The sequence below is a fragment of the Carassius carassius genome, chromosome 26 (assembly GCF_963082965.1).
Source record: "Carassius carassius chromosome 26, fCarCar2.1, whole genome shotgun sequence".
In the NCBI taxonomy this organism is placed as follows: Eukaryota; Metazoa; Chordata; class Actinopteri; order Cypriniformes; family Cyprinidae; genus Carassius; species Carassius carassius.
Window position 1 is genome coordinate 12414335 of NC_081780.1, and position 23404 is coordinate 12437738.

General features: G+C 42.4%; 1 protein-coding gene across 1 annotated transcript in view; it reads right to left on the reverse strand.

The window, feature by feature from the left end:
• Window positions 1-439: 439 nt before the first annotated feature.
• The window catches only part of LOC132105829 (proline-rich transmembrane protein 4-like), a 31101-nt gene continuing 8136 nt past the window's right edge, over window positions 440-23404 (reverse strand). The window contains exons 3-4 of the mRNA XM_059511256.1: window positions 9916-10032; window positions 440-3146 (exon numbers count right to left, since the gene is read on the reverse strand). Of these exons, the coding sequence (XP_059367239.1) occupies window positions 1126-3146; window positions 9916-10032 (2138 nt within the window). The 3' untranslated portion in view covers window positions 440-1125. The remainder of the gene's footprint in view (window positions 3147-9915; window positions 10033-23404) is intronic.

The following is a 23404-nucleotide window of genomic DNA, read 5'->3' on the forward strand; positions in this document are numbered from 1 at the left end:
TATTCAATATTGTTTAAAAAATAAATAAAAGTACTTAATCTGTTACTTAGATTGTTTTGTGTGTGAAATATTTGTGCATGAGACAAATGTAACTTTTCAATATATTTATTGCAAATCTCCAACAGCCTCTAATGACAAACATTAGATATATCAGCAGTTTCTCACACGTTTTCAGAACATGCACGCTATAAAATGTACAAAGTAATTTTTCTTCATTTTTATGTATTGAATTACAGTGTATAGAGTTTTTGAAAACATGACATAAGACCTGGCAGATAAATAAATGATTAATTGTAGTTATATATCAAATATACACTATGAAAAGGAAAAAAAAATGGCAAGCTATAGTTCAAATCGTTAAGTGCTACAGAACGACTGAACTTTAGCTATTAGCAGAGTGTGCTGCGAGAATACTTGCATCCTTCTTTTTGTCTTAAGAGAAGTTTTCTCCCTCCGAGCTGATAAAACAATTGGGTCTTTCAACTTCATAATGCATTGTTGCAAAAAACAACAGGTATTTGAATTAACTGTGCAACTAGACCAGAAGCAAAATTAACTTTTCTAAGGGTTTACAAAATTGGATTGACAGGTTATACTGTGTTTAATTTGAAACTATTTTCTGATGCTATGTTGCCTAGTATTTGTTTAACGGTGTGGTTATCAGTAGTTCGCACTCTCACAGTATTAATCACATAGACCAAAAAGTGATTTGGCACAAATTCATACAAAACGTCACTGTTAGGATTATAGAGAAAAATTTGAAACAAATGTTTTACAATTACAAATTTATCAATCACCAAAGAACTTTTGTACAAAATCTGCCTAAGCTTCTGGCAATTGGTGGCACTTCTTAAACCTTTACAAGGATATTGACTTCAGAACCCATCTCTTTGGAGAACTTACCTGACAGAAGCAAACCAACCCTTACAAAATGAAACATTTGGCACAGTTCTAGACCACAAAATGTTTACCTGTATGTCTACACATAGCAAGTGTGTTTTGACACCCTGGCAAACAGACTCACCGAATCACCTGATCTGTCCATTACCTGCTCATCATATATCTAAAACTTTTGGTTTCTTCATATTACATCATTTTGTTTTGTCTGAAAGTAGAGGTCTGCCCCTAGAGGTCAATAGTCTCACTGCAGATGCTCAGAGTGTCAATCTGTCTGCACACACTGATAAATTCTTCTTGGACAGATTGGTCAAATTCTGACTGCTGGTCCATACTCTCCTCTGACTTTAATGTTCTGTAGGGTCTCTGTAAGCTTCCCCTTTGGTGGCCAGAGCTGGCAGTGTGGCTGGAACCCCCACTGAGGGTAGAGGGTGGTGGATGGTGTCCTTCCGGACTAGAGCACAAAACCAAAGAAGATCCACCCAGAGACTGTCTGTAGAGGGAACAGGAGCTGGAGCTGCCTCTCCAGTGCTCTGGAGATGAGCAGCAAGTTGAAGATGATAGTGAGGGAGAAGGGGATGGAGGAAAACCTAACGATGCACCATCTGGTTGAGCTTGAGAAGCAAGGGGATTTTTAGGTAGCACTTCCACACATGAAGATGTTCGATATAGGCCTGGATCAGGAGTAAGGGTTTGGACGCCACTGGAGTTGATCTCTCTACTATTCAGCGAGCGGTCACTAGAGGTGAAGGGTCGTAAGGGGCTGAAGAGACTCATGGGAAATAGAGATTCACCAAACAGTGCTTCATCAATGCTTCGACGCAGATTTATGGGCGAAGGAGGGCGCAGGTCCGCTGTGGAGTCGCTGGTACAGGATGAACCCACAGAAGGGGCACCAGTGTTGGGTTGAGTGTTGGGCAAGTCGAGGTCAAGGTCATGATAGGCCAATGCCCGGTTGCTGTGGTATAAAAGGTCAAGGCCATTCAAGCTGCTGAGACGGTCATCCACCAGTGTGTACAAGGGAAGGCACTCTGTCTCTCCATGCCCAATTGGATCACAAATGGCCAGCTTCTCCTGGTGAGACAGAGTCCACTGGTAGCTCCCAGGAATGATAGGTGACTTTGCTGCAAGCAGTTCTGTCCAGCAACTTCCTGGCTGGGGAAGGTGATCAGAACAGTAAACTGGCTGAGCAACTACCAGGACCAGTGTGAGGCAGATCACTGCTTCACAAACTCGGCAGCTGAACTGGAAAGTCCACCATGGCCAAGGCCGAAAGGACTCAGCGCTTCCAGCAATTCCGAGAGCGTGCAGCATGGCGTAGAGTTGCAGCCCTGCACAAGCCAGAGAGAAGACAGCACAGAGTAACACTGCGGCTGCTGCCCGGTCCCAGTCTCGGCTCTCTGCAAATGGGCAACGGTTGTAGCGTTCGGCTGGTGTTGGTGATGTGTTGTTCAGATGATAAATATGCTTGGAGTCAGCACGAACGTAGCAGTAGAACACAAAATATGCAGCTGATAGGAAAGTTGCCAGAGCCACAAAGGCACCTCTAGAGATCAAGGACAGAAATAAGTAGACTTGCTGATCAACATGGAGTAATGCAACAGGGCCAAAGGCAGCAGCAAAGTGCAGAAGCACCAAGCAAGCCAGGAAACAAGGTCTCTGAAAGGCGGAATAGGACAGCTGCATACGAGAACGCATTGACAGGAGTAGGAATACTAGGCCAAAGGCGGCAGTCATGCAGGGAAATGGTGCCTCGTAAAGTAACAGTAAAGCCTCTGTGGATGCCATGCGGTCCTGGTATCCGTATGCATCGTACACTAGGGCGAAGGCCCTAGTGCAGCCAGCGGCCACCAGGCAGAGACTAACCAGAGCAAAGTAGCCACAGCCTGATGGGTACTGTAGGGGCAGGCACAGGAGGTTCAGTGTGGAGGCCAAAGCGACTAGACAGAACACAGTGCCCAGGCCGTAGATGTGTGCTTCCCACGCTGAACCCCATGTCGCCAGGGCACTGTTCCAATCAGAATATAGCACCACAAACATAGGTGGGGCTGGAAATGGGTTGGGACTTTGAGAGAGGTTGGTGGAGAGGGTGGTTGTGCTGTCATTTTTGCTGCTGTTGCTCAGGACAGTGGTGGTGGGCCAAGTGTCACTAGAACTGCAGATTCCAGAACGTTCTGCATTGCAGTCAGGGAGTGCAGATTCTTGGGTAAGATCTGTCAGCCAGTCTTCAGATGTAGCGGTGACCATTTCTAAAAGGAAGAACAAAAACATTGCATTATTAGTACAGGACACATGTAAAGATGCACTACAGATATTGATTCTCAGGAGATGACTCATGATTTAATTATTCAATGACTGGAAAGCTGGTTACAAAATAAGTAGCACAAAGAACTGGTACTTTTACCAGTACAGGTAATGGTACTGGTAATTTTCTTCAAGAACATTTTCAGATAAGTTTATGGACATTTCCTTTAAAACACAACACAATGCAATGGCTTATTAATAATATAGATAAAACACCTGTGAAAATTCAACATGGAAAACTCCACGTTAGCACAGTACATTGGGCCCTATTTTTGAAGACTTTTTTGGAGTGTATACAAAATGGATATTCCAGAACATACAACCAAGGCAGTCATTACTGTCACCAACTTCTGGCAACCTATGATTTGTTTTTCTGTGATAGATATCACCACTAGAGGGCATTTTTGAGGTGTCTGCCCAGCTGAGCATGTTTCACAGTGGAAAACCAATTGTTTAAATGGGAGATTCCTAAATTTGGGAAATGTCTAGTGTTTCAAATCTACTAAAAGTAAAAGCTCTCAATATGATGACATTTCTAACTGGGAGAGTAGCAGGGATTGGTGGGCTGCCATGAATTGTGGAGATTCGACATCTGTTGTTTGTGTATAAAATGTAATTGTGATTGTATTGTTTGATTCGTATACTGCTCTGGGAGGAGGCTGCTGTTTTAGATTTTGGATTCTGTGGCTTGGCTCTGTTGCTGAGGAGTGTTATATACATTAGAGCTTCTTAGCCTAACAGAGTTGGAACAGCATGTGAAGTTCCATGTGACAGTCATTTCCAAATCTGGAACTGCTTCCTAACGCTTACCAAACATTTTTTTGGAAGTGATGTATTAGAAATCCAAAAGCAAGTCCTCAGATGAACTAACATCACCATAGAGCATGTAAATGTTATGAAAACCCACACAGGTTTGTTTGTGTCATCTAATGTACTACTATAAAATTTGATAAGACGTTCAAAATATGTCAATCCCCCTGTACTAGAAGGATTGCCCTGCTCTGCATTTGCAACTGATGTGCAAATCCATATGAGATGGAAGATATTAGCTTCCACAGCCATATCGGTCCTTTGCATAACAGCGTGGGGATGTACGTCAGCTCTTCAAAGACTGACACATCTAATTACAACCTTTACAGAGCAGATCAGAGTCATAACTCATCTTTGCTGCCACGATCAGGCTTTCTAAAAATGCCGGTGAGTTTACTGAAGCCTTGAGACAGAAACCATGGAGCATTATGGGCCAACAAAGACTAAAAAAGACTAGATGATGCCAACTTTTACAATGTGTTAATGTAGACATTTCTCAAAACAAATCAGCTTAATTCCTGTTTCCATCCCTCCAATTTCTCTTTGTTATATTCACAAACATGAACTGATGAAAACTAAATATGCAAATAAAAGCATAAATGGCCATTCCTTTTACATTTCTGAATGCATATTGCAATATATTTTTCACTGTTTAAGTGTGACATCAAAACACGTCCACATTGTGCATGGTGAATACATAATTACTGAATGTTATTGAGTGCTGGTAAGACCTTGCCTCATTTTAGGTTGCTTCTGTATGCTTTTAGATGTTGGTAGTGACAGACAATTTCCTGTTACACCCAGAGCCAAATTAACTACTTTGTTTATGACCTTCCTCCTTTTAAAAAAGCAGAGGCCTACACAGAATCATGGGGTCACTCCCAAAGGTGGGTCTGTTATTTTTTTGCACTGGTTTTGGCTTTTTTGGTGGATGACCACCACTATAGTTAAATATACTCATCGTACCCAGTCAGTGGTGAGCATTGGCTTCCATTTTAATGTCAATGTGTTTTTTTTTTTTTTTTTGATGGTGGGAGTAGATAATCAAACCAGTTGCACTTGATTAATGGTAGCGTGTGTGTGACAGCCACACACTGCTCATTAGATGCTTCTCTTTAATCAACACTACCACAGCACTAACCACCAAGCAGTGCTCATTAGATCTATAGATGGCTGTTTATCCACTTACATTAAATATAGGTTACAGCTGACTCCTGTTTGCTACACACTTTGGCTCATTGGAATACACTGACCTGATTTATTTTCAATAAAACTGTCCGAATTGATGTTCAGCTCTTATTTGCTTTACTCCTTTATGTTGTTCATTCATGAAAAATATACCTTTGTTGTTCATTCATGAAAATATCCATTCTTAATGTGCTTTATTCAAGAAGAATGAGCAGAATGAATTTCTATGTACAGTAAATCCTACAAAAGCATTCAGATGTAAATTGCAGAACTGATTTCAATGTGACTTACATGCAAAAAGGATTTGGAAATGATTTATACAGAAATTTGTTCTGGATGTGTTTTGAAGAATAAAATGAAATACTAAATGAGTTTAACATATTGCTTTTGCTGTATTCTTTAAGATGAATAAAAATGGCTTTAACTCAATCTCCTGTTTTGCTGTTTGTGTTTTCATCTTTATGTATAAATGTGCTAAACTTAAAATGTTTTTGAGTCATTCTTTCTGCATCAACTGTAATAATAATAATAAGTTTTACACTAATTTTTGACAGAAAGAAGGCATAATACTGACAGTGTCAAAAGTGACAGTAAATGAACTCTTTTCTTTCAGTTTCACAAAGGTTTCCCCCAAAATAAGCAACACAAGTGTTTTAAACTTAATTATAATAATAAATGTTTCTTGAGCCCCAAATCAGCATATGAATGATTTTTAAAGGATCATGTGACATTGAAGCCTGGAGTAATAGAAGCTGAAATTTCATCTTCGCCATTACAGGAATGATTATGGTTATTTTAACTCAATCCAATCCAGTGTTTGCACAAGAATGTATAACTTATGTTTAGGATTTAGGAAATAGGATACATTTTTTTCTGACTGGCTTGTTGAGTTAAGAATTTCTCATACTGTAAGTAAAGACAATTAACAATTAAGCAAAAAATAAAATTACACAATTTTGTTACAAATGCCCTGTTTAAAAGATCAGCATACCAAGAAACCAGTTTATACCACCATGGAACTTAATGCTGGACTCAGCAGGGTAGTCTCTTGCTTTCTAGATGCTATTACATGCCAATTTAAGTTAAATGAGCTCAAGATGGCATGAAAAAGTGTCCAGCTGTCTTGATGAGAATAATTAGTGTTTGATTAACTAAAGGCTGTGAGAAGTGTGTCACTTTGACATGAGGAGAAAGTTTATGGTATGCAGACACAGAAAGAGTGTGGCGAGAAGGCCGGGCACTGATAAGAGGGATTGTTGTGGCAGGAGCTTCACACGTCCTCCCTCTTCATTTTCCTTTCGCCTGCTTGTGCCCTCCACCCTCAGGGGTGTGGAAAATATGACTAGTTTCTGGATGCGAGCCAGAGTTTGAAATCTCAATGACCCTGATCCCTGCACACACTGGATGACACTCTATTTGTGGAACTGTGTGCACATCTATCAAAACAAAATACCTCTAGAGAACACAGACATGTAAACATAGCAGGAATTCAAGCCAGGTTAACATCATCATCCCATGGGGTTCCATAATGTTGTTGTTATGGCCATGCATTGTAATGGCAGTGGATAAAAGTTCAGGAGGAGGGGACCGGAAGCAGACCAAAGGCAAACAACTTCACTGATCCACATGGGGTTGATGGGATTTCAAATGATAGGTAGGGTTAATTGTTGATGGTGCCACCCTGGGTGTGTCTATACAGACATCTAACATTTTGGGTTAAACGTTTTTGCCCACAAAGTCTGTTCAGACATGTCACTCAAATAAATAGCTTTAATTTCATGGTTACATTTTATTTTAAGGCCCAATTCTTGCAATTAACAAGCCATTAACTACGACTTTTCCCCCAATAAACTCCTAATCTGCTTCTTATTAATAGTTAGTAAGGTGGTTGTTAAATTGGGCGGGATTAAGGATGCAGAATATGGTCATGCTGAATATCTGCTTTATATGTACAAATAAACAGCCAGTCAAAAGACATGCTATAACTCAACTTAATAGTGAGAAATGGTCCCTATATTAAAGTATTACCCATCTCACTAAGCACTAGCTTGACCTGTAGTTTATCAGTTAGCATGTTTTTGTGAAGACCGTGATCACAGTGAGTGCAAATATCGATTCAGGTTTTTAGTGAAGAGCCATCTTGCCCAATAGAGTTACAAACAAACAGAAATGAATCTAGATGCATAACTGCTTTTTTATCTGTAATTACACATCTAGATTAATTTGTTTGCTTTATTTGATTATTATTTTTGTGCTATTATAGTATTTATTCATTTTGAATTAGCTTGTATTTTTATGCTTTAATTTCTCTTTTATCATGGCTGCCGAGATATGCAGCCTTACAAAGTTGAATCCTTCGAATTGAGAAGCACCCTATGTTTATACCTCATTTTGTTATAAACTATCAATTTAAACAGTTCAGTCTAATAAATGTGTGCTGTACATTTTTATGCTCAAGTTAAACTGATTTCTGAAAGGTGTCCTGCTTTGTGTTTGACAAGTTGTTCATTATTTTAGCAACATGTTAGCACCAAATTCTATTGGAATTAATTGTGAGTAGTATCTCCGATGCAACTTATTTATTTATTTTTTTACTGGTCACACTTTATTTTAAGGTCCAAATGTTTTATAAGTATTAATAAACAGCCAATATGTTAATAACAGGCATGCTAATAAACAACTAGCGAATAGAGAGAATTGGTCCCTATACAAAAGTGTTCCCTTTTTTTGTCTGTAATTAGAATATACACCAATGCGTCAGCTGATCGAATCACCCAAGACGGAAGTGTAAAGAGGATCTGAGAGTTTTCCAGGTTGTCAGAAAGTGAACCAACAACAAGTATTTTAGGATTAGGAATTCAGACACAACTCGCTGATCCGATAATAACAACTCCCTCTGCTTAATTATGGAATACAGTGCTGTGATTTTGTTACAATTACTCATTCAGATTTCATCTATCCTGTCTCACTTTCAATTTCTGCTCTCTCTAATAATAGATGAGTGGACAGCAGGGTAGGATGACCCCATTCATATTGATGAGGCCTGGGTATGCTGACTTGGGGCAGCGAAGGAGAAATTACAGGAAGAAGAGAGGAAGGCCTTCTGATCTCATAGCACATTACATTTTCAGGTGAGATGAATGTGTGTGCATGATTTAGAAACCTTTTGCATCTTTAATTTGAGATACGGCAGCTGCTGTTTTGTGGGTCGGATCTCTGCATGCAGTTTACTTTACGAGACAGTCCATAAACACACAGATATTCTCGCAACCTGGTTCTTAGATCGTTGTGGCATATTTTGTCCATCTATTAATGGAATTTAGGTTATCCCATTGAATGCAGCGGGAAGAAAGTAGGTTAGGTGCCACAGAAGAGAAGCTGGGTCTAAGACGTACCTCATGATCAACAGGGAAGGTGACGTAAAATGGCACACTTAATGCCATATGTTGATAGATCTGATCTACTGAGACATGTTGCGTAACTCAACTCTCTTGGGCAGTTTAGTAACTCAACTTGGCTTGTTTGTAGGAGGTGCCAACTATGAGATAAAAGTGCTCGTTTCTCCTCCCTCTGGAAGCAATTACTGGCAGGTAACAGACGGTTGGTCGTGGTGCACTCGGCCATACCATATCTTCCTCTAAATCATGTGGAGGAGGAGGAAGAGTTTGACTTTCATTTTTCAGTGAAAGAAACAAGACAAGTTGGCTCACTTGTTACTGATTTGGGAAACGTATTACATCCTGCCAGCTGATGTGTGTATTATTCAGTGTTAAAATACTTTCTCCTAACCCAGTAATGTGCAGAAACAAGTAAGCCATTTCAAGGTTGATTCCTTTAGAAAATGTATCTTTTTGTTTGGACATCCCAACCAATCAGACATAGCTACACAGGCTCAATAATGTTTGTTTTAAGGCAGGACTATCTGTTTGTTCAACCAACGGAGAGCTGGTATGACATTCTTAAAGGGATATTTTAATCAAAATCTACCTATCCTCATGTTGCTCTAAAGAAATATGACATATTCAAACTCCAAAACTAGAAATTTCGCAGAATGTACTGAATGTCCTTTTTCATATACAATTATAATGAATATTAGAGCTCTGAATCTCCGAAAATGGTCCATAAACATATCATAAATGTGGTCCATATGCACTATATACCAACTCTTCTGAAGTCATATGCTGGTTTTGTGTGAGAAAGACCAAAATATAAGTCTTTATTCGCTGAAAATTTTAACATCCATCCTAACTAGTCAAATTTGTGAACAAACTGTCCTTTCGAAATCAGATCTTTTGGGTTAATTGGCTGATCCAGTAAAGTCACAAATGAAAAGATTCACAAATTAAACTGCTCTGGTTCCTCAGACTCAATGGACCTGCTCCAATACCCACACTTGCGGTCTTTGTACTTGAGCACTTGTCTACTTTCCTGTATTTGGCAGGCTCAAGTGTTCAAGTGGGATTTTACTTTTGTGGACTGATACTTTTGTGATAAAAACATTTTTCGGAATGACATGAAGTTGGGTAAACCATGACAATTTTTCATTTTGTGTGAACTATTCCTGTAACAGATTAGTTTGGATGGAGTGCTATTTACTCAGGTCGAAACTTTCTCCATTTTACTTGAATTCTGAAAAGTGGTTCATGTCCCAAGATGAAAATCGGAGTATAATTATCACAGGTGTAGATTACATAAAGGCGTGTATTGCATAATTACCTGTGTTCCTGAGAGTCGTCACACTAGCTGATGTTGTCAGTTCATCGTGCCGCTCTTGTGTTGTCAGATCAGCACTCTTCCCCGTTTCCTTATCGCCTTCCTCCCATGGGAAGCCTGCTGGGAAAACAGAGCACACAAGTCTGAGAATGTGGTGCTGAACGAAAGTTATGACTGAAAGAATCAAGAAACAGGAACATTTCCTAACCTAGTTATGTCAAACAGATTTCTGCAGTATTCAGGGTCAGTAGTTGGCATCTCATTGTTTAATTACAATAACTTGCCTTTCATGTTTGAATATGCGCAGCTTACTCTACTGCGACTGAGCTTTATTACGGATCAGAAATGAAAACCTTATCTTTGTGACGAAGCAGGATTATCAGACTAATCCGAAGCAAAACTTTTCTATGAGAACAAGCTACAAACAGGCACTAGGTTGTGTGTGGCTGTGTAAAACTCACACATACCTTACTAGGACCGAAAACAGACCTGACACAATGAGGCCAGAGTGTTTAATATCTGGTCACTGGTCAATGATTCCCACAGATCCAACTCAAATAGCTTGTCCTATTAAGCACCACACATCAAGCTTCTGTGTTTGTTATATTCTTTATTAATAGACTTTATGATGAAATATTTACATTCCCAAATGTGTAACTATGCATGCGTGTGCGTATGGACTCTATGTGTGGATGTGTAGCATAAATGTGCCCAAATAAGTGTGTACACTTGTGTGTATCTTAAGCTAAGTCAAAGCTTTCATTGCTTAGACACAACATGACCTTTAGGGTGACTTGAAGACTGTTTGTGTGTCTACATTAATTCCTCGTGGTAACTGCTTAAGACCTGCATGATGTTCTTTTTTGTATATTGTCAGGATGTATGTTTCAGGTCTGATCACAGCAGTTCTTCACTCTCGTGCTGATACTGTCTCTCATTAGCATGAATAATGAGCTCTGCACCAAACCAGGCAGGGAGACTACAAAAGGACAGTGTGTGTGTGTGTGTGTGTGTGTGTGTGATTGTGCAGAGCTCTACTCATCCTCTCTTGGCAGGGGTTCACTCATGCTAAACCATCAAGCACCACTTGGCCACCACTTGATTCCATGATTTTCTGTAAGAGAAAATCTAGATCTGTCTTTCTGTCTGTGTATCCCTGCATCTGTCTAAACCATTTATATCTATATTTTTCCATTCATTTCCATTCATGTAGCTTATGTTTAATATGTATCCATCTTTATATATTATCTTTATATATCCTTCCATCTCCATCCATCAACCCACATCTAATCCATCAATATCTTCCCATCAATCTATTTATCTATTCCTTTACAGTATATCAACTGTATCCATCCACCCATCCATCCAACCAACTTTCCATTCTTGTAATGAGAATTGCTTAAAAGAATAGTTCACCCAAAAATGAAAAGGTTGTCATCATTCACCCCCATGTTGTTCCAAGCCTGTTTAAGTTCCTTTTTTCTGTCGAACACAAAATATGATATTTTGAAGAATTTTTGAAAACCAAATGGTTGTTGGTCCCTGTTGACTTCCATAACAGGGAAATAAATACTTTGGAATCAATGGTGACAACCAACTGTTTGATTACCAGCATTCTTCCAAATATATTCGGTGTTCAACATAAGAAAAAAACTCATACAGGTCTGGAACGACAAGACGACATTTTAATTTTTGGGTGAACTATACAAAAGAGAATCTTAAAGTGCTCCTTGTGGGTTTTTTTATCAACACAAAAGAAATCCAGCCAGCCATAAATATTTGTAATATAAATTCGTAGTGGTTTAGATTTTTTATTTTACAGTGATATATTTTAATAGCATTTGCATCTTCTTTTACTTTTATTTCAATAACAACAACAATTAGTAATTATTTTTTAATTATAGCCATTTTGACGTCACAGAGTTTTGGCTAAATTATGCAACTCTACAAGCAAACCTGGATTCGCAATCTTCATTTTTAAAAGAACAATTATAATTAGATTTGTATTTATACATGTATCTATGCATTGCCCCAACATTAGCCTCATACTGAATTACTCTCTGCTGTCTCTTGATGGGTGATTTAAAGATTCTGACTATTAAACCAGCTGTGTTCAAATGAGGCGTCAAACGTCCCCCATCACTCTCTGTCCGAGCCACCCAGATCACCAGTCCTCATTAGATTATGAGAAATGTTCTCTCAGAGCTAGTTATTCATCTAAGCAACCCTCTTTACCTTAATCTTCCTGCCTTGTTCTCTTCTACCCTCCTCCTCTCTCCCTGGTCACCATTAATAAAGAGGGAATTACATCAGAATTTGTAATTTTGGCCTCTGCACAGTGTGACATAAATCATTTAATCTCCCTCATGGGACTGAATGTGTGTATGTTTGTGTGTGAGATTATGAACACAATTCAGTATAAAAAGACCAGTCTGAATTTCATTTAAAAAGGATTTTTAGGCTAAAAAAACATCACTAAATTTCCTTCTGTTTGGATTCATTGAAGTCACACATAATCTCCACACAGACTTTAATGATTTGGTTGGTCTAGACGCTTCGAGAGATCCTAATCATAGGATTAACCTTCTATGAAATGACAGTGAGGTAAATACTTTAAGTGTATTGTTTGTGAGTGTGTGTATATTCTAGTGACAGCCTGCACATGCCTCTGTCCTCAGTTTACCCGAAACACACCCATCAACAATACACTACATAACACTTTTCAGCAGTGTTGCCATGACAACAATCACATTGTAACCAGCCTGAGAGCCATAACCCTGACAACCGTTTAGTTCATGATCTAGCATATTAACAACCCTAGAGTTCAGTGGTGTTTCATCCCAAAGAAAAGAAATACAGAATTTGCAAAGTGATGAAGATTTTGTATTATATTCATTACAGTTCAAACCCTTTTATGGTCTTCAGTCACTTTTGCATGTTAAAAATCGCAGCTGCATCAAAAAACTTGAAAGATTTTGTATGAGTGCAGCATTTATGAAAACAGAAAACAGACTTTGTTTATGATATAGTGATTTTTATTTTGTATAATGCATAACAGTGACTGTAATTATGTATTTTAAGAATTTGAGTAGCATATTTTGGGTTTGATTGGGATAGGGTCACTGGACTATTTTTAGGCTATTTTTGACTGGCCATTAGAGTAATTTGTTTTTCAGACCTGGTAACCCTGCATGTGACCCAGAAAGTGTTCGTTTGTCTCTTCCAGTCCATCACTATTCCAACACTCGTTCTTTCCTGTTTAATGCTCTCCTCTTTCCCAGTCTCCCCTCCTCCTCTCAGTTCCAGTGTGGTAATTGACCTTGCTCTCAGCTCCAGTGTGTTTTTGAGGTGGGGGATAAGCAATTTGTGGCTGCCTGCACCTCCAGAAGACAAGGTGACCCAAACATTAGTCAATAATTTGCTGTTTCACACACCCACACCCACATACCCACAAATGCAGAGACAGTGTAACATGCCCTTTAGAGTGTGAGTCATGTTTCTGTAGTGCCTTCTAGAAGTGCAGGGAGCATATTTATTTACAACCCTTTTTGATGTATCGATTGCTAAATTTACATTTTTTATATACCACCACAATACTAAATCGTCTTTGATTTTTGGGTTGTAGAATCATTTGCATCCGTCAAATGTTTACTGATTGGCTTAAATGGATAGTCCATCAAAAAACAAAATATATATCTTCAGTGGAATACAAAAAATATACATTATGAAGTATGTTGGAGAAAAATACTATGTAAGTCAATGGGGACCAACAACCATTTGACAGTACACTGTATCTTAAAGGTGTAGTTTACCAAAAAAGAAAATTCTTTAATCATTCATGTTGCAAACCTGTATGAGTTTATTTCCACTGTGCAACATAAAATAAGATATTTTAAAGAACGCTGTAGTAGAACTCATAGTATTTTTTCAACAATTTTTGTATTCCACAGAAGAATTTTTCTTTTGATGATAAACATTTGACAGATGCAAATGATTCTACAACCCCAAAATTAAAAGACAATTTAGTATTGTGGTGCTATATAACAAATTTACATTTGGCAATAGATACATCAAAAAGCAATTATGCTTGCTGCACTTCTAGAAGGCACTACAGAAACATGGCACATGGTGAACTATCCCTTTAAGAACTATATATATATATATATATATATATATATATATATATTAGTGCTGTCAATCGATTAAAAACTTTAACTAGATTAATCACACATTTTTTCTGTGATTAATCGCAATTAATCGCAATAAAAAAGAAATGTTTTTGTACGTTTTAAATATATTTTTTAATGTAATAATTTCACAGTTAAATTTAAATACTTGTTTAAATGACATCTTTTTATGAATGAAGGCCAGTATTACTGATATTAATACAGCTACTGATTTTTTTTTTTGATTTTTTTTTTACATTTATTATTAGGCTTCAAAAATATAACAGTTTTTAATTTAAGTAAACTTAAAACAATGCTAACATAAACCCATAATAAATGTCATGTTTACTCCTGCCCTTCCTGTCTTAACAGTTAGGAAATATACAGAAATTTAATAAAGTTATCAAAGTTATATGCAGTCTGCACTGCATAAACTATAAATTAAATAGTTAATCCTTATTAAAGCTACAAAAGCTATTTAGTCAAGAGCAGCGAGTCATTTTCTCTGTTCCCTTTGTTCTTTAACTTTACTGACAGGAAGCTTTATTGGCTGCTGTCCCTTTAAGAGCAGACAGACACGCGGATCTCACCGTTTATATACTGTCTATGGATCTCGCCTCATTCTCTCACAACTCTTTTTGTTCATTTTAGACTTTATATAAATCATTTAAGATTGCTCTTATGAGGATAATCGACAAAACTGGCACTTTGGGATGTTTATTGTTAGTTCAAGCGCTTAAGAGAACGTACTCGGTTACTAACGTAACCTCGGTTCCCTGAGATGAGGGAACGAGTACTGCGTAAGCTAGCTTACGCTATGGGAAAAGGTCCCCTTTTCTCGAGAATATGAAGCCAAAAATTATCCTTAATTTTTAAATAATGTAAAACGCAGTGCTGCAGCACAGCAGACCCAAGCGAAGCGGCTCGCGCGCTTATTGGCTGTGCTGCGGCAACTGCAGCAACCTATGGTGAGGCGGCGGAGAGTAACGAACCAATGGGGGCGCTTCGCGCCCATTGGACGTCAGAGCGCGCCAAAATAGGCGTGGCTGGAACTATATAAGCCACCGCTTCACCATAGGGATCAGGTTTTAAATCGACTGAAGCGATCACCCGGTCCGAGCACATAGCACGGCAGGTTACGCAGTACTCGTTCCCTCATCTCAGGGAACCGAGGTTACGTTAGTAACCGAGTACGTTCCCTTTCGAGAGTACTCTCGTACTGCGTAAGCTAGCTTACGCTATGGGAACACAATGTAAAACGCCGTGCGTGCTCGGGAACTTCGACCTGTCACAGCCCGAGGCGAGAGCTCGGGGCTTTATAGCAGGAGAAATCCCAGTCCCAACAGCCAACCTTAGTGAGCTTTATATAGGGAACGAAAAAAGGGGGACGTGATAAGGCTTAGCACGTCTATATAGAAAGTACCCTGGCCTGCAGGGCAGGGACTTGCAGATTATAGAATCTAATAAATGTGGACGGAGAGGCCCAGCCTGCCGCCGCAAAGATATTATCCAGTGGTATCCCGCAGGACCACGCCCATGACGAGGCCATACCTCGGGTGGAATGGGCTCTGATGCCGAACGGGCAGTGAAGGCCCTTAGATTTGTAAGCCAGCGAGATAGTGTCTACTATCCATCGCGATAGGCTTTGCTTCGTGGTGGCGAGACCTCGGGTGCGCCCACCAAAGCATATGAAGAGCTGGTCCGACCTCTTGAATAAGGCGGAGCGCGCAATATAGGTTTTAAGACCCCTGACGGGGCAGATGAAGCTCGCGTTGCTTTCGTCGCTTTGCGAGGAAAGGGCTGACTGCGAGATGACCTGCGCTCTGAACGGTGTTGAGAGCACCTTGGGGACATAGCCGTGTCTTGGTCTGAGAATGACTCTGGAGTCATTAGGCCCAAACTCGAGACAGTCAGCGCTTACAGATAGCGCATGTAAATCCCCCACTCGCTTGACTGAGGCCAGAGCCAGTAGAAAAGCGGTTTTGAACGAAAGAAGCTTCATATCGACAGACTGAAGCGGTTCAAAAGGGGGGCCCTTTAAGGCCTCTAGGACCGTAGACAGGTCCCAGGAAGGGATTGAAGGGGGTCGGGGAGGGTTCATCCGACGAGCTCCCTTAAGGAAACGAATGACCAGTTCGTTTTTTCCCAGTGATAGGCCGGCCACCGGAGCATGAGAAGCTGCAATGGCTGCCACATACACTTTGAGCGTAGACGGGGATCTGCCCGCATCTAAACGCTACTGTAGGAAGGAGAGTATCTCCGTCACGTCACATAAGTGAGGGTCTAGGTTCCGTGTCCCGCACCAGGTGGAGAACACTGACCATTTCTGCGCGTATAGGCGCCTGGTTGAGGGCGCTCTGGCTTCCGTAATGGTCTTTAACACTCCCTCAGGGAGGTTCCCGGGTACCCGTTGAGGGGCCATACATGAAGGGCCCAAAGTTCGGGGTGGGGATGCCAGAGCGCGCCCTTCAGCTGCGTGAGGAGATCTTTCCGCAGCGGTATTGGCCATGGGGCTGTACTGGACAGCTGCATCAGCTCGGAGAACCAAGGTTGGGTCGTCCAGAGTGGGGCTACTAGCAGCATAGCACATCTGCTCTTCCTGACCCGATCGATGACCTGCGGTAGCATCGCGACCGGTGGGAAGGCATAAAGCGGGCGTCTGGGCCATTCGAGGGCCAGCGCGTCCCTGCTCTTTGAAAAATATATTGGGCAATGAGCGTTGTCTTCTGAGGCGAAGAGGTCGACCTCTTCCCTGCCGAAGATGCTCCACATCAACTGAACCGTCTGTGGGTGAAGAGACCACTCCCCAGGGGGAACATTCGCCCTGGAAAGCATGTCCGGGCCCCGGTTCAGGATGCCAGGTACATGCGCTGCCTTTAGCGAGCGCAGATTGTAATGTGCCCATGTCAGAAGACGCTCGGTCAGGGTGTGCAAGGTTTCTGACCTGACACCACCCTGGCGATTTATGTAGGCCACCACTGACATGCTGTCTGATCTGACCAGAACGTGGTGGCCCTTTAAAAATGGGAGGAAAGCTTTCAGGGATAGTTTGACCGCTATCATCTCCAGACAGTTTATGTGTAACAGTCGCTCCGGGCTCGACCAGAGGCCGGAGGCAGACCTGCCCTCGTACAGGGCGCCCCAACCGAGGTTGGATGCATCTGTCGAGACTACTTTCCATTTCGAGACAGCGCCCGTGCTTACGCCTAACTGATACCAGTTGGCTATTTTCCAAGGGGCCAGAGCTGTGATGCAGCCGTGGGTCACCCTGATGCGCGCGCGGCCGGAAATCCAGGCGCGCGCTGGAACACGGTCTCTCAGCCAGCGCAGTAGTGGGCGCATGCGCAGCAGGCCCAGTTTGAGAACCGCAGAGGCTGATGCCATCAGACCTAGCATTTCCTGAAATCGTTTGAGCGGGTAAAGAGACCCGGCTTTGAACGACACGGCTAAATGCTGAATAGTGAGAGCGCGCTGTGACGTCAGACGCGCTGTACATGTCACAGAGTCTATGTCTATCCCCAAAAAGGAAATCCTCTGGCTGGGAGACAGAGCGCTCTTGACAGTGTTGATCGTGAGACCCAGGCATTCTAAATGGCTGAGGATCCAGGATCTGTGTGTCATCAGTAGTTCCTCGGAATGGGCTAAAACTAGCCAGTCGTCGAGGTAGTTCAATACTCGCACTCCCCGCATTCTCAGGGGTGCGAGAGCGGCATCCATGCACCGTGTAAACGTACGGGGCACTACGGAGAGGCCGAATGGAAGAACCATGTACTGATAAGTCTGCCCCTCGAAGGCGAATCTCAAGAATGGCCTGTGATGGGGTGCTATTTGAATGTGAAAGTAAGCGTCTTTCAGATCCACTGAGAAAAACCAATCCCTCGGGCGAATTTGCGCGAGTATTTGTTTGGTAGTTAACATTTTGAACGATCGCGTCATAAGCGCTTTGTTCAAACGTCTGAGATCTAGGATGGGTCTGAGACCGCCATCCTTTTTTGGTACGAGGAAGTAGCGGCTGTAAAAGCCTGACTCGCGCTGCGCAGGGGGGACAGTTTCTATCGCCCCTTTTGCAAGAAGGTTTATCAGTTCGGCGCGAAGGACGTGTGTCATTTCGCTTTTCACTTTCGTTTCGACCACGGCGCGAAAGCGCGGCGGTCTGCGGGCGAACTGGAGCGAGTAACCTCGTTTTATTATATTCAAAACCCAATTTGATATGCCGGGGATGGCCTGCCATGCAGCGGCTCGTGCGGCTATGGGTTGAATGTGCTTCGGGCACTGGCCGCCTGTTATGAGGGGACCAGTAGCTCGAGTATGCTGTGCTTGTGACACTGTGGTGACAGCGCTTATCTGTAGGGTTGCGCACTGAGAAGTGGGCACGCGCGCTACATTTAGAGCACCTCCGGCGCGAGCGGGAAGGTGGGCATGAAAGGAGACCCGAGTGAGTCTTTGTGACACTTGGGGGAGTGTGTATACATGTAGGGGTGCGTACTGTGTAGTGGGCACACTGCCTACATAGAAAAAGCTCTTTTTGTGCTTTATTGAGGTCGCCGTGAAAACGGCGTTTGTGTGCAGGCGTGCGTGCATTGTAACAGGCTCGTTTACTGCAGTATAGACATCTCCAACCGCCTTTAGTGAGGGGATTGGAGGAAGCATGTGAGGTTTCTTGTGTGGTGGTCCGGCCGCAGCGGGACTTAACCACGGTCTTTTCAGCCCGAAGGTCAGGAGGGCTTCGGAGGCTCGGGGTTCAGCACAATCCTGGGCCGAGGTCCCCGTCTCTCTGGCGGTTTGCGGCTCGTAGAGCGAGAGCGGTGCTGTGTTTTGGTCGCTGGGCGAGACTGTAAGTCTGGCTGCGATGGCTTCGAGGTCTGAGGGGGCGGCGCATTTCTACGGCGTCCCGCAGCAGAGCTAGAGCGTTTCGGCAGGAAGTGTCTCATTGCCTGTGACGTTTTCTGAGCCTCAGTGAAGCGTTCAGCGAAACCCTTAACCGACTGGCCAAAGAGGCCGGAAGGCGAGATAGGAGAGTCGAGAAAGGCGGATTTGTCGGCGTCTTTCATCTCCGTGAGCGTGAGCCAGAGGTGTCGCTCTAAAACAGCGAGGCTTGCCATGCTTCGGCCGATCGCTTGTGCTGTGGTCTTTGTCGCACGCAGGTCTAGATCAGTAGCGCTGCGGAGATCTTTAAAGTCATAGGTATCTGGGGCAGACTCGTCCAGGTTACGGAGAAGTCTGGCCTGAAAAACCTGCAGCACAGCCATGGTGTGTAGAGCCGAAGCAGCTTGACCAGCGGAGGTGTAAGCTCGGCCAGCGAGAGCTGAGGTGGTGCAGCACGGCTTGGATGGATGCACAGGCTTCGACCGCCATCCAGCGGCTGAGGGCGGGCAGAGGTGTGCAGCAATAGCCTCCTCGAGAGGGGGGAGGCTCTCGTAACCGTGGTCTCGGGCACCGTCGACAGAGGAGAGCGCTGACGAGACAGAAGTCTTCAAGCGTGCGGAGAATGGGGCTTTCCACGACTTCGTGAGTTCATTGTGAACTTCCGGGAAGAAGGGGGCGTTTCTTTGCGGAGGGGCCGAAGGGCGCCCCTGCAGGAACCATTCATCCAGCCTGCTTTTAGCGGGCTCGTCTGGAGGAGACCAGTCGAGCTGAAGGTCGCTGACAGCCCTTGTAAGCACGCGAGTAAGCTCCGCGTCGATATCGGCGCGTTGTCCGGTGCAGCTGGGTGCTGAAGAGGGGGGGGGGTCCGCAATGGAGCCCGACCATTCCTCACTACTGGACGCGGCGAGAGAAAGGCTGTCGTGTCTGTCCTCTTCCGCCTCAGGCGCTCCGAAGGAGAAGGGGGCGCTGGTGAGCAGGGACTGGCGCTGCTCGTCCACGAAGAGGACAGGCGAAGGAGAGAGAGCGGGCGAGGCACGCGGGGAGTGTTCCGGCGTGAGCTCGCGTGTAGCAGTATGCTCAGGCATTCTCTGATCGCGGCGTTTCTTACGCGGCACTTGAGAGAGAAGAGGCGGAGCGGGTGGAGCATCGTGGCTGGTTTGAGCTAATCGAGCCCGCAGGGTCGATATAGCCATGTCGTCGCACTCAGGGCAGCTGCCCTTGAAGAGTGCGCTCTCAGCATGCTCGCGGCCCAGGCAGGAGACACAGATGATGTGGCGGTCCTCGCTGGGCAGAGGGCCTCGGCAGGAAGCGCAGGCCCGAGGCATTTGAAACAACGCCTCGAATTCTGGAGGAAAAAAGTGTGATGCAGCGGCAAACACACTAGCTTTGAAAAGGATATAGTCACGCCGGATGGCGCAGCAGGAAGCGAGTGCTGAAGGCGGCGTCGAGATGAAGCACGAGCCGGCGTCCTCAGATCTGCGTTGCAGTGCTATCCCGCTGAGAGGCTTTTCGACGGCGTGTAGAGGCTTCTCCGGAGAAGACAGCGAAGTGCAGGTGAGATCGCTGAAGGAGATGAAATCTGATCCCTATGGTGAAGCGGTGGCTTATATAGTTACAGCCACGCCTATTTTGGCACGCTCTGACGTCCAATGGGCGCGAAGCGCCCCCATTGGTTCGTTACTCTCCGCCGCCTCACCATAGGTTGCTGCAGTTGCCGCAGCACAGCCAATAAGCGCGCGAGCCGCTTCGCTTGGGTCTGCTGTGCTGCAGCACTGCGTTTTACATTATTTAAAAATTAAGGATAATTTCTGGCTTCATATTCTCGAGAAAAGGGGACCTTTTCCCATAGCGTAAGCTAGCTTACGCAGTACGAGAGTACTCTCGAAAGGGAACTGGATTCTGGCGCCCTGTCTATGCATTGTGTGTGTGTGTGTGTGTGTGTGTGTGTACGTGTGTATGTGTCACATAAGGGCATTCACAGACAGCGCATTCTCTTTTGTCTTGCCGCGCTTGAAATGTATAAAAGCATTTAAATGAATAAGAGCGTGATCATATAATGTAAAGCTAGTCAACGGATGGCAGAAAATACGGATGCTGCGTTAATTGCGTTAAATATTTTGACACGTTAAACCAGACAAAAATTAATCGCATGCGTTAACGCGTTAACGTTGACAGCACTAATATATATATATATATATATATATATATATATATATATGTGTGTGTGTGTGTGTGTGTGTGTGTGTGTGTTTGTGTGTGTGTGGTTCTTAAAGGGATTGTTCACCAAGAAATGTAAATTCTGTCATCATTTAGGCCTACCCTCATGTCGTTACAGACCTGTTTCATTTTGCTGTGGAACGTTGACAGCACTAATATATATATATATATATATATATATATATATATATATATATATATATATATATATATATATATATATATGTGTGTGTGTGTGTGTGTGTGTGTGTGTTTGTGTGTGTGTGGTTCTTAAAGGGATTGTTCACCAAGAAATGTAAATTCTGTCATCATTTAGGCCTACCCTCATGTCGTTCCAGACCTGTTTCATTTTGCTGTGGAACACAAAAGATGATATTCTGACTCCCCATATTCATTTCTGAAAATCTCTCTTTCTATGCATTTCCTTTCTCCGTCATCTTAAAAAAGATTCTTTGAGTTCGAAAGGAAAGGAAAAGAGAAGGACATGGAAAAACATGTCTCTGGGAGCCAGGAGAGGTTGAAAAAAAAACATAAGATTGAAGGGCTAAATGAGACTTATTGCTGGAAAAAAAGATAGATGCCCAGTAAACGTCAGGAGAGGCCTATTACTGCGAGAGAGGATGGATAGAGTGAATTGAGAAAAGGAGACTAAATGTTGAGAGAGGCATGCTCAGCATCCATGAACAGGCGGTGCGGAAAAACATCGTCCCTGAGGATTCACTGGCTCTGCTGACTCTGCCATTGGAATACTGATCACATACCACCCAACTGGCTGCTTCTCCAGTGCAAATCCCATGCTTACTGTACACATACACACCTGTCTTACTGCTCCCTTAGCTCTAGATACCAAACAGAGCCATGTCAATACTGGTTAGCAAGCTTGGCCACCTCACATACACCATATTTAGGTGTTTGGCACACTATTGTCACATATATCTGGAGAGTTTTAGTGTATGATCACCTCAAGGAGGTCTGTATTGATTCGTCTGGATCGCATCATGAGCTTAGGTCTAGATCTTCTTTTTAACGACTAAAGTATAGTCAGTGCTGACCTTGGATCAAAATGTTGCAAGCCTTTACAAAAAAAGTGACCCTCCAGTGGGTTAACCGGACCTAATTTGACCTTCAATGATGCCAGTAGTTTTGTAGTAAAAATAATGCTTTTTAAACAGTATGACTCTTTTTAGCAACAACATTACAAAATATGCAACAAACATTTCAAACATTAGTACATGACAGTACATTGTTGTCATTGCTGACTTCATTAGATTTGGTCAGACATAAATATGTAAATAACTACATTTGGATTGTTAAAGCAGTTTTCTGTAAAAAATATGAAGCATTCTGTGCACATAAGCCAAGAATAAGATTACAGCTAATATTACAGTACTTGTAGTTGAGTGGAGAACTATTGGATGCAGTATACAGTAAATGTAGCAGGTAACGTACTGAAGGTACTCCATATCTATCATGTACATACTGTACATATTGTATAAAACATGTTTGTACAATATAGATTTATTTAGTTTTTTTCATTATCATTATGTTTTTTTTTATTAAAATCTGCATAAATTAAATTTAATAAAACAATCTTTTTTTCTGCATTATGGTAATGAGAATGAGATTTATGTGCACTATAGTTTTAAAAACTCGAACTGTTTGAAGCAGTGGGAGTGGAGTTAATTTCCATGGTAGAATTTACAGTGAAATACATAAAAAAAAAAAAAAAAAAAAAAAAAGAACGGTAAATTAATGGTTGAGAGCTGTAAATTAACAGTACTTTACTTGCACCCCTGCTGCCAGAAAATTACTGTTATTTAACGGCACAATTTTTTACAGTGATAGTAACCTTTTTTCACACAAAATTTGTCTTGATTTTGGGGTCACATTCGTCTCACTATATACATACTGTAGTAGTACGAGTAGTATGATATTCTAAATATATATATATATATGTTTCCTTGCCAGGAACAAAGCTCACAGACTAACTATATGAACAGACATCAGCCATCATGGGGCGGTTCTTCTTCTTACTATCAAATGAAACATTCTTTTCACTAATTATTTACAACAGTTAGCATGTTTTAGGGATTTTGAGGTTTTAATCAATTATTCATCTGTACTGATTCCACTGCTAACCCTTGACTGGTAATCAGTAAGGCTCTGCAATTCATTAAACACCCATTTTCACCTTAAATAAAGGTATAACATAAGAACAAATGTAATACACCCATGCCAGCTAT